We start from the raw sequence: 12,571 nt of genomic DNA on the forward strand, positions 1-12,571 counted from the left end.
AGACACAGCTGAATGTTGTGTTGTGAATTACCAGCCTAGGAGAGCACGGAGTAGCTAATGAGGATATTTCACCACCGTGTGCACTCATACAAAACCCAGTTAACTGTACAACCCATACCTTTAAAGCTTTGCTTTAAAGGTATGTTCTGTAAAATTCTATTGTTGGGACAACCCTTTAGGCACAACTGACCAAAAGACAGTAAACAGCATTCAAATTCATTCATAATTCATAATTTTGATAATTGATTAATTGTCATTAATCAAATAGAAATCCCAAACATTTGCTGGTTGCAGCTACATAAACACTCAAGAGTGCTTGTTTTTTTTTTTTTTTTTCCCAATTCTTATCTTTATAAAATTAATACAGTGGTCCCTCATTTATCGCGGGAGTTACGTTCTAAAAATAACCCACAATAGGCGAAATCCGCGAAGTAGTCAGCTTTATTTTTAACAATTATTATAGATATTTTAAGGCTGTAAAACCCCTCACTACACACTTAAACACTCTTCTCAGACAGGCAATAACATTTTCTCACTTTTCTCTCTTGTTTAAACACTCTCAAAGTTCAAAGCTTCGTAGAAAAATAAGTCCAGTATTATAGAACAAACGCATTCTGTACTGTACAGGAGACATGGCACGGAGGAGATTGATTGACAATGGTCTACAGTCCCTTAGCCAATCAGGACGCAGAACACAATCTGCTGGCTCTCCCTTAGCCAATCAGGACGCAGAACACAATGCGCTGAGAAAAAAAAAAAAGCATGCAACATTGCAATAAAAAAAAATCCGCGAAACTGCAAGGCCGCGAAAGTTGAACTGCGTTATAGCGAGGGACAACTGTACCTCAAGTTTTTTTATCTGCTGGTTTGGGAAAAATAAATTAAGTCAAACATAATTTTGAAATCTGAGGTAGTGGTTTTGACAGATATCCAAAGAGGCTTTACTGTGTATTGGACTGAAACTCTTCACATGGAAAAGCAGAGTTACTAACTACATTGTTGGAAGTGTCAGCTGCTGTCATTTAAAATGGAGTCATGGCCTGGCCACAACACAGCGTGGACGACTGGGATGTGCCACAATAGTCTGTCTCTTCTGTCCTCAATAACTTGTTTGTCACTCTCTCTCTCTCTCTCTCTCACTCTCTCTCTCTCTCTCTCTCTGTGTTTCTGTCTTGTCTGTCTTGCACTTGCATCTTTGTGAGAACCAGTTTGAGCTTGGATAGGTGTGTGTGTGTGTGTGTGTGTGTGTGTGTGTGTGTGTGAAACACTGCACAAACAGTGGTGAACTAGTTTACATGGCCACTCTTTTTTTCCTCCTCTCATTCTCTCTTGCGCGCGCACACACACACACACACACACACACACACACACACACACACACACACACACACACACACACACACAGCACGCTCACACAGTGACAGCCTGTTGGAGGTGAGCTAGAGTGAAAGACAAAGTGAAGAGAACAATTTGCACCAATCCATTGCTTGGCTGGACGCAGAGGGGGAAGAGATGACAGAGGTCTGCACACACAGTTAAAGCTTCCGTAAAGCACCCACACACACCCACACACACACCACAAGTAAGCTAACTGCCGCAGCCTAATACTGTTGTGACAATTCACATCATTCCCAGAGAGAGGGGCACTACGTATGCAAATATACAAATGCATGCTTGCATGTAACCTCACAAGGATTATATGTTGACCTACTTTACTCCCTATATATATATATATATATATATATATATATATATATATGTGTGTGTGTGTGTGACCTATGAGAACTATGCTGTGCAGTTGCTACACTTCCCCATTCATTTATGACAACTCTTCCTCTTGACAGTGTCTTATCTCTCTCACTCTCTTTCTCTTTCTCTATTTCACACTCACACACACGCACACACACACACACACACACACACACACACACACACACTGTGAAACAGAATACCCAGCTAGTTTTCTCGGCAGGTCTGTGATCACTGTGGAATGTGTGTGGCAGTTTCTTTTTATAGCAGACTGAAGCAGGATGAATAGTCCAGTGGTTTTCAAAGTGTGGTCCAGGGACCCCCATTTACTTCTGAGGAATATTTTAATTTCACTAAAATTGAATTCATTCATTTAGAGAGGTACAGTCAGTCTGCCATCTTTCTCATTAGGTAAAGTTTGTCTAGCTCTAAATAACTGAAGATCAATAACTGAAGATGACATCTTGCCTGCCTTAGGCCCTAAGTGAAGGCGACTAAACCCCCACAAAAACATCCATTAGAGGAAGAAAATGTAGCAAATTGCCAAAAGTGTACGCTGCTAAGGGCTTCTGTTAGTCGAAATCCATTTGTCAACCATGCTTTTGATCTTAGTATCACCTTACTGCATTAACAAGAATGAAAACAAACACTTAATGTCCCTTTAGATCAGGGCTATTCAATTACAAATTCAGTTGGGCCAGATTTTTAACCGAGACCTTAAGCTGGGCCAGACATTTTCCAGACATTTAAAACGGCGGTTTTCATTGTCAATTTTTCGTTTAAGGGTTGAAAAAGACATACTTTTGAGCCGCTAGCATCAGTAACTTTCAAAACAACGCGCTGCAGTGTGAGTTGGTTGTGTGTTGCTAGGCAACGTGGAGTGTTGCATTCACTTTCTGAACTACTGCAGGGATTTTGAGTTCATTCTCGCAAATGTTTTTCTCTGCTTTTTTGGTTGAACCACGAGCTGGGCCACTCGGGAATTGCTTCTGGGCCGCATGTGGCCCGCGGGCCGCCAGTTGAATAGGCCTGCTTTAGATGCTCATTAATGCAAACAGCATGTTGCATCTAGACTTGAAACCCAGGCTCTTTACTGGATAATTTATCAGTAGTAAGGCTACAACCAGTTTTAGGCCTTTCCCCTTAGTGTAGTAGACAATTGTGTCACGTTAAACTGCTCCAAGGTATTTGCCTTGTGGGCGTTAGCTGTGCCGTTTCTTGTATGAGCATTTTTCACATGCTTGAGTTTAGAAGAGGTATGAGGAATCTGCATGCAGGTATGCATTAACAGGAGGGCTCTGAGTGGGTATGGGGTGGTCTGTGAGGGTGTTAGGGGGAATCTGGGTTTTGGGTTAGGAGGATGTGGGTCGTATTGTATTGTAATGTATGTTGTGAGTTGATGTTGTGTTTTTTTTATGTGTAGAACCCAGAAAGAATAGCTACCATCGTGGTAGTTACTATAGGGGATCCCAATTAACAAACAAACAAATGGGTAACTTTACCCCTAATGTTGCATTCATGCCATTTCGAAACAAAGTCATAACAACTTGATGGTGAAAAACAAGTTTGCAGTGTTGTATATTTGTTAGAAGTTGTCATGATACCATTATTCAAGTTTTCTGTAGACTTTAGTTGCTCCTTGTCAGCTTCATTTCATGTTTGATAGTGCACTAAATACCGTAGTGTCATGTGCAAGTAAAACTACAAAACTATCAAGTTGTGATCTTAGAATAACCAATGTGATTAATTTTTTTTTTTTTGCCAAAATTCCAGTCCCTAATACTCCTATTATCACTAGCTACCAAGTACCAGTTAGGCAGCATGAATCAAATTTAAAAAAGAACATTTCAATTAAATAACTTTCAAGCTTAATATTGACTTCAGATGATGGATGCAACAGTATTTGATATTTTACTCTGAAATTTTTATTCATGTAGTCAATCTAAAAAAAAAAAAAAAAAAAAAAAAAAAAGATGCTCTGAACTAGTATTTTCAGTTTCTTGACCATTTTGTTACTTGTAAGGTGGAACTGTTGCTGTTAAGTCAAAATCACATTGGTCAGGAAATCTGATTTGCTGTCGATGGACCAAGTTCAGTTCAGCTGTGAACAGCTGTGCATGGCTGACAAACTGGTTCACCGTCCACACGTTATTCCCCTCGTTGAAGAAATAAATGCAGTTCTGGTGACTGAAGGCACAATTAGGCAGAGGTGCATATTTCTGTAATAATTCTATCTAGTGCAGCTTTAAACAAGAAGAGTGTTTCCTGGGCTGCGTCCTGTTTCTCTTTCCTACTGCTTGTTTTCCTTGCTCCCCTCCCTTGGTTGGATTTTTAGAAAAAACTTGGAAAAGAAAACAAGATAGATAATTAAAAAGTGTTTTTTGTATGGGTGGGTATCATAATTATGCAGGGCATTTGAATAAATAAAAATTCAAATCAAATCAATCAGTATTTGTAAAGTTAAAAAAAAAAAAAATCCCATGTCCTGTTTTATTGATGTAAGTGAAGAATCTTCCATTTGCATTTAATACATGACAGCTGCTAATCAACTGACTTTGAACTGACATAGCTGTCAGCTAATTAGAACTGGGTGTGGTGTTCAAAACAATACTTCCTGATAGGATCCTCCTCCGTTTCCTTGTTCAAAAGTTCATATAAGGAGAGTCTGGAGCTGCTTGATTTGTTTCCTATGGTACTGGGACATCCTGGTCAGAATGTCAAAATCAGTTTTCGGGTCACAAAGCAGAAGAGGAGGTGGTGAAGGAGAGCAGGAGGGATTTTAAGGGTAACGGGACACACACCTGGACAGTCCTGTGCATCTAACGGGTAAACACAGGTGTGTTAAGGTTCTGTTCTATGTGAGTGTAGCAGAGTCTTTCCAGTAAGCCAGCATGAACAACAACATAGACAATAGAGGAACAACAGAGCCTACAGCTCAGAGGTATTGAATTAATCTGCAGACAGCGACAGGTAGCAAGAAGTGGAATACAGGCAGCGCTGTGTCTCCTCTGCTAAAATACAGTTTGTACTGCTCCGGTCATGGTAGCATCCATCATACCTGACACAAAGATGAATCACCTTCCATTTAAATGTGCACTGCATATCTACCTCTCCAGTGTAAGGACAAGAATCACTTGATTTGCCAAGCCCAGGAAATGTGTAGGACTTCAGCAAACTTACTGACAGTTAATCTTGTCATTATGACTGCAAGGAATGCACCAAGTGGTTTTAGAGTGGGTCCTTAGCAAAATGAGGAACAGATGAATCACAAAGGCGATCGAAAAAACTGAAATTTCACATTGATGTAAGTATTCAGACCCTTTACTCAGTACTTAGTTGAAGCACCCTTGGCAGCAGTTACAGCCTCAAGTCTTTTTGGGTAGGACGCAACAAGCTTTGCACACCTGGATTGGGGGAATATCTGCCATTCTTCTTTGCAAACCTCTCAAACCCTCAAGTCAGGGCTCTGGCTGGGCCACACTAGGACATTGACAGAGTTGTTCCTAAGCCACCCCTGTGTTGTCTTGGCTGTGTGCTGAGGGTCACTGTCATGTTGGAAGGTGAACCTTCAGCCCAGTCTAAGGTCCTGAGTGCTGTGGAACAGGTTTTCATTGAGGATATCTCTGTACTTTGCTCCATTCAGCTTTCCCTCAACCCTGACCAGTCTCCCAGTCCCTGCTGCTGAAAAAATATCCCCACAGCCTGATGCTGCCACCACCATGCTTCACTGTAGGGATGGCATTGGGCAGGTGATGAGCGCTGCCTGGTTTCATCCAACGTTTGGAATTGAGGCCAAACAGTTCAATGTTGGTTTCATCAGACCAAAGAATCTTGTCTCTCACAGTTTGAGAGTCCTTCTTGTGCTTTTTTGCGAACTCCAAGCGGGCTTTCATGTATTTTGCACTGAGGAGAGGCTTCCATCTAGCCACTCTGCCATAAAGTCCAGATCGGCAGAGGGCTGCAGTGATGGCTGTCTCCACACAGGATCTCTGGAGCTCAGTCAGAGTGACCATCAGGTTCTTGGTGACCTTTCTTACCCTTTGTCAGGCCCTTCTCCCACTACTGCTCAGTTTGGCCGGGGGACCAGCTCTTGGAATCCTGGTTGTGCCAGCGTCTTCCATTTGAGAATGATGGAGGCCACTGTACTCTTGGGAATCTTAAGTGCAGCAGATTTTTTTTGTAGCCTTCCCCAGATCTGTCTCTGAGCTCTGCAGGCAGTTCCTTTGACCTCGTGGCTTGGTTTTTGCTCTGATATGCATGTCAGCTGTGAGGCCTTCTATAGAGAGGTGTGTGCCTTTCCAAATCATGTCCAATCAATTTAACTGATCACAGGTGGACTCTAATCAAGGTGTAGAAACATCTCAGCAATGATCAAGAGAATATTGTTCATTTTTCCAGGTAGAGGTGCCAGGTACCGTTTAAGAGCAATTGAATTTCAACTTGCCGTGTTAAATTACTAAATAATTACTAAACATTACATTCTGTGCAAGAAAAAGTGGAAGAGATGTATCACTCTGCATGGAAAAGCATGATAACACACAGAGCTTGTGCTGAATAGCTGCTGCAGGCTTCACTGGAACAACAACATTCCACTGAATCATTAAATTACCAAATTATTGTCGCACAAAGCATTCGTACAAGAAGGCCAGCAAACACACTGAGCTGCTGGGTTATAAATGCAGCAATAATACTCTCAAAGCATCATCTAAACAATTTGTCGTTCTAAATTAATGGTCTAAATTAACTCTGCACTCATACAAGTAAGTATGTAATTTTTGTATATTGATGGTACAGTTCTTTTTTTTAATGATGCCTTCTTCTTGTGAGGTCATGAATATTGACAGGCTCCAGGCTTCTACCAATAATCAGTCAAGTAAAACACTTTCATGAAGTATTGGTCGATGCAGAAACACAGAGGTAAATGAAATATAGGACGCTGAGGTTCAGCAGACCGTTGTGCTGATGACCTGCACATCAACATTACAAGTCTGAACCCTCATGACTTCATCTGCCCTGACTGTCCCATCAAAGTATGCTTAGTTTTGTTCAAACTCACAGAACTTTGTTTTAAATTCTATTGGAGATCCCAAAGTTTTCAAAGATCCTATGTCATGCTGAATTACAGGGAATTGTGTATAAAATGATGCACAAGACATCTAGATATTTTCTATTTGGTGTGGTGATGCAGCCATAAAACAATGTTGTCTGGTCTGATGTAGCTTCAATGAAGTGCTGCAACCAGCAGATACACAATATGGATGTGACATTGCTGCAAATTTTGGGAAAAAAATGCCTTTTTTAGAAACTACTTTAGGGGAAAATTGAGTTAAGGGCTTAATAAAAGACGGTAAATTGCTATTTCTTACTATTGACTTTAAATTTTCTTCATTTGTGATTCCATAGCGATGGCGGAGGCCCATCAGGCAGTGGCGTTCCAGTTCACCATAACACCAGAGGGCATCGACCTGCAGCTGTCCTACCAGGCCCTCAACCAGATCTACCTGTCCGGAGTGCGATCATGGAAGAAACGAGTTAGCCGCATGAGGGTGAGGTTGACGGGAAGTGTGTGTGTGTGCATGTGTGTGTGTGCGCGCGTGTGTGTGCGCGTGCGTGCGTGCGTGCGTGTCTTTTCTCCCTTCTTGTAACATTTTACATTTTTGACATTTTGATCACGTGCTTTGCCACTATAACCAAGTTTTACTGCAGACTGACAATGACAGAGAACACACACACGACATGCACTCTGTCTATGCATTGAAAGAAATAAATCAGTTTCTGTTATGATTCTATTTGTATTCATCACTTACAGGTTTTGACGTCTGCTCATTACGTAGGTTTTTACAGTGGGGAACAGGCAGGGCTGGACCTTCCTGCAGGGGTGGTGTGAGTTATACTTAGTCATGCTGCCTGGTCATGAGTAAATCTCACCTATATTACCGCTTTAATATTACCGAGTTTAATAGTAGAAAAAACTCACCTAACTAAAAGATAGACAGTAAAGTAAAGGATTTGTTGTCTTGATCCTAGTGGGCTGATCTGCCTTCTTCTGCCTGGTTTCGTCATATTTATACTTTGGAGTTAGACACAAGTGGGATTGTCTCATCCCTTAGATTCAGTATAAGTCTAAATGCCTTGTGAAAGAAGACTGTAATAGGGAGATGAGGTTTTTTTCTTGTTATTTTAAATGGGCTATCACTCGTGACAGCTGTTTTCTGGAACTTAAATCTGGGTCACTTAACAGTGGTGTGTGTATGTGTGTGTGTGTGTGTGTGTGAGAGAGAGAGAGCTGTAGAGAGAAGTGTGTTGTGATGTAATTTGAGTGCAACTGGGAGTTACATGCACAGGCCTTTATTACAAGGTGTGCATGCCCATCTGTTTAGGTTAGGAATAATGAGCCTTTGTACATGTACTGACATGCACCAATGACGCAGCTGTGCATAGATGCATATACACTACTCACAAAAAGTTAGGGATATTCGGCTTTCGGGTGAAATTTCAGGATGAACCTAAAATGCATTATAACCTTTACAGGTGAACTTAATGTGACCTTCTGTAAACCTTTGAATGCACATGTCCAACTGTTCAATGTTTCAGTACTTTTTGCACAAGTTGCTGTTCTCTAACAAGGAGCTTAACGGCAAAATTCACATCAGGTGTTTGATCCATGAATCGACCAATAAATTTCCTGGTTCAATTAGAATTGGTATTTAAACAGTCCTCCTCATCATGCTGTTCACATTTTGACATCATGAGACCAAGATGACACCTAACAATTGATCAGCAGCACCTCGCCATTGCGAGGCTTCAAACAGGATGTTCTCAGACGGAAGTGGCCACTGAGCTTAGAGTGTCACAGAGTGTCATCAGCAGGTTGCAACAGAGATACAGAGAGACTGGAAGAGTCACAGAAAGGCATAGAAGTGGACGTCCTTTGGCCACATCCCACACTGATGACTGCTTCATTGTGAACAGTGCCCTGCGGAACCGGATGATGAATGCCACTCAACTCCAGGCACGTTTAAGGGAGGTGAGAGGCACCCAAGTGCCATGTCAGACCATTCGAAACCGTTTACATCAGCATGGTCTGCGTGCTAGACGACCTGCAAGGGTACCTGACCACACCACCAGGCACAGGTGTCATCGTCTTGCATGGGCCAGGGAGCATTTACGCTGGACGAGGGACCAGTGGGCCTCAGTGCTGTTCTCTGATGAAAGCCGATTCATGTTGAGCAGAAATGATGGCCGCCAACGATGTTGGAGACGTCAAGGAGAGCACTATGCATCAGCCACTGTTGTCACCAGACGAGCCTTTGGTGGTGGTGGTGTTACAGTGTGGGCAGGTGTGTCTAGTCAGTACAGAACTGCCCTAATGGTACAGTGACAAGCCCATACTACCTGAATAACATCATTAATCCAGTCATTGTGCCCCTGCATGAACAACACAGGCCTAATTTCATCTTCATGGACGACAATGCTCCAGCTCATCGAGGTCGCATGATTAGGGAACAGCTGCTGGAGACTGGGGTACCTCAAATGGAGTGGCCTGCACTTTCTCCAGACCTGAATCCCATAGAAAACCTATGGGATCAGCTGAGTCGCCGTGTAGAGGCTCGGAGCTCTGTACCCCAGAACCTCAATGTCCTGAGGGCCGCCCTTCAAGAAGAGTGGGATGCCATGCCTCAGCAGACAATAAGTCGACTTGTGAACAGCATGAGACGTCGTTGTCAAGCTGTAATTGATGCTCAAGGGCACATGACAAGTTATTGAGACATTGACATTTTTTGTTGTGGTATACCCACCACTGTTGTTGGCTTTTGTTTCAATAAATTGTTTGAGATGAGGAAATCACCAGTGTATTCTTCTACTTAAATGCCCTACTTTTATGATATAATATCACTGTAGCGTGAACTTTTTACATTTTCCATAAATTTCAACCGAAAGCCAAATATCCCTAACTTTTTGTGAGTAGTGTATGTATATGAGTGTTTGTGCTTAACAAGAGTGTATCTGTTGGTTTGTTTCTTTTTGTCAACATTAATAAGAATACCACATTTCTGAAGATGATTCTGTCTTCTGAAAAATGTAATTTTTTTTGTTCCAGTGTGAACAGAAGATGTTTTACTGATCATTTTTTTTTCTCTCTCTCTTCTTTTGTGGTAACAGAACAGTGTGATTAAGGGCGTGTACCCGGCCAGCCCCTCGTCCTGGCTCTTTGTTGTCATAGCGATCCTGGCCACCATGTACATGCGTTCAGATCCCAGCATGGGGCTGATTGCGAAGATACAACAGCACCTGCCACTGAGGTACACACACACTCACACACACACACACACACACACACACACACACACACACACACTTCTAGGGTCCAGGAACATTTATTATGACCATTCAATGCAGTGAATTTGTGCTTTCCTTTGTTGACTGTCATGTTGTTGATGGGAGAAATTAAAGTCGCTCTATTGTGGCACTGACCCTCACACAGAGCCAGAGCTCTCCTCCTGATTGGTGAGAAATTAGCACAAATTTTAAAATACACAACAATGGAAAAAAGTCCTTGTCTCTCTTTGAAATCCAAGAGTTTGTGGTTTGGGTTATGTCCAGTCCCTCTCCCACAATCTGTTGCCAGACAAACTTGACCCACTGCTCACTACTTTCCATTTGAAGCTGAAACACTCACAACTTTGTAGTAGAAGTATCTCGGACTATCTTACGTTTATCAGTAATAATATTTAATATGGTGGAATCAAGTAATATTGTAATATTTATTTTACAAGATGTACTTGCATCCCCTATTGTTTTAGTGTTTGGAATCGAGAGAGGTTTTTGGAATTGACTCTATCGATTCCAAGTACTCACAATCAGAACTGAACAATCCTAAATCCTGTCCCCCTTAGTTACTGTTGCTAGGTCGGACAAGGTTTATGTGCTCAGCCATGCCGAAAGTGACATTCAGGGATCAGTTACTCAATGTGTTATTTACCTGCAATTAAGATGATATAAGGTTGGTAAACTGCAGCAGCTGAGTCACTGTGACAGTTATGTAGACGGACTGTTTTCCCTTGCCGAATTATTTTCTCAGCAGCTAATCATAAAAATCAGGGTAATCAATTACTAATGAAACAGTGGTATAATCGTAATAATAAACTCAAAAGCATGCTGACCTACAACTTCAGTGCCAGTATGTCATGGCGTAGTACTCCCTCTCATGCGTTACTGCTCAAGTCAGGGTTTGTTTGTTTGTGTTGTTTGTTTTCTTTTTACAACTTTTTCGTATGTGTGGACCTTCAGGTTGACTTTTATACTGCAATAGATCAAATATTCTGATCAGCATTTCTGATGCAGCTCTTATCTGCAGCCTGACACGGGTGATTGTTCAACAAGCTTAGTCAGCCCGGAGAGAAAATACTTTATAGCCACTCTGGTCCAGACTGACAGAACGTGAGGAGTGTCATACTGATGAGTCACTATGGAGCAGTGTAGGTGTGGCACTGCATGTGCACCTTTCCCCTACTTTCCTATCGCAACATATTTAATGCTTTGACTGTAGCTCTGGATCCCTAAAGTGATAACTGACTCAGTCACACACACACACACACACACACACACACACACACACACCTGACCTTATTTGCCCTGATAACAGTAATTTTTGAAATGAGTAATTGGAAAGCCATTATTTCATGTTGTTAAGGCTTGATCAACGTGTACATTCTCCTGAAATGGGCGGTGCTAGGAGCAAATCTCCAGACACATTCACTGCAAAACAATCACAACTTGCTCCCGCACTCACATTAAAGCTCTGCTGTTTATTGGGTCAATGTTTCGGTCTATCAACCTTCATCAGGACCAACATTTTACAACTGTTGTGTGTCTTCCTTTTGAAACATCAGTACACCTATGCAATTAGTTGATTACAGGTGTTTACAATTATCAAAGGAAGTGACTAGAACTAGATACTAATCATTTAGAATATTAATCAAACCACAATAAAAACCTTGTGGCAATCTGGAAAAAAGTTTTAAAAATCTAAATGTAAGGCCTTAAAATGTATTATGATGTGCCACATACAGTTATTAGAGGTTTTACATTTATCATCTAGCAATGAAAGGTTTCTGTGCACTAGGTATTCACTTGCTCATGCTGAACAGGTTAGTAGTACATTCTGCAAAACATCTTATTTTTTCCCATTGTATCTGCTTTTCTTAATGCAGCTGGAGCATTTTAATTCCTGTTTATTTTGAGCTTATCCTGTCCGTTTCTGATTCCAGCTTGACTCTGTGTCCAGCTGGAAATATTTTGGTTCTGCATCGTGGGTTTACAAGTCAGTCTTATTTCACTTTCACCCCCTTTGTCCCCCTCCTCTCTGTGTCCTTTCCTCCTGCAGCCTCCACCTCTCCCTGAGCGCTCAGGGTCAGACGATGGTGTCGGCGCTCGTCTTCAGCACCCTGCTGTGGCTCTCGCTCATCCTCACGCTCAGGTTCTGCCTCAAACTGCTCCTCTCCTACCACCGCTGGATGTTTGAGCAGCACGGCCGAGTTTCCACCACCACCAAAGTCTGGGTGGTAAGGCATTGTTTTACACGATAATGTGGCTCACAATCTCACAGAGGCTGTTTTAGCCGGAGATGGGAAGTAACAAATTACAGGGTGTCCACAAAGTGTCTTTACAATTTAAAAAATGTATTACAAAAGCAATTAATGAGATATGTTAATCAGATTTGTTCTATGTACTCAGTGGTTATCAAAGTTTCTAATCAGCAGTGGGGCTGATGGGAAATTTGGTCTTAGGTCTGACAAGTTCAAAATGCTGCATCGCAATA

General features: G+C 41.8%; 1 protein-coding gene across 3 annotated transcripts in view; it reads left to right on the forward strand.

Moving 5' to 3' along the window:
- Positions 1–12,571, forward strand: part of cpt1a2b (carnitine palmitoyltransferase 1A2b) — a 57,011-nt gene that overhangs the window by 2,226 nt on the left and 42,214 nt on the right. For 2 of the 3 annotated variants that reach the window (XM_030057203.1, XM_030057204.1), the window contains exons 2-4: positions 7,153–7,295; positions 9,913–10,052; positions 12,137–12,314. In XM_030057203.1, the coding sequence (XP_029913063.1) occupies positions 7,155–7,295; positions 9,913–10,052; positions 12,137–12,314 (459 nt within the window). In that variant the 5' untranslated portion in view covers positions 7,153–7,154. Of the gene's footprint in view, positions 1–3,016; positions 3,027–7,152; positions 7,296–9,912; positions 10,053–12,136; positions 12,315–12,571 lie in introns of those variants that run through there. The other variant, XM_030057205.1, reaches the window with a different exon arrangement.

Source organism: Myripristis murdjan, chromosome 8 (assembly GCF_902150065.1).
Source record: "Myripristis murdjan chromosome 8, fMyrMur1.1, whole genome shotgun sequence".
Taxonomy (NCBI): Eukaryota; Metazoa; Chordata; class Actinopteri; order Holocentriformes; family Holocentridae; genus Myripristis; species Myripristis murdjan.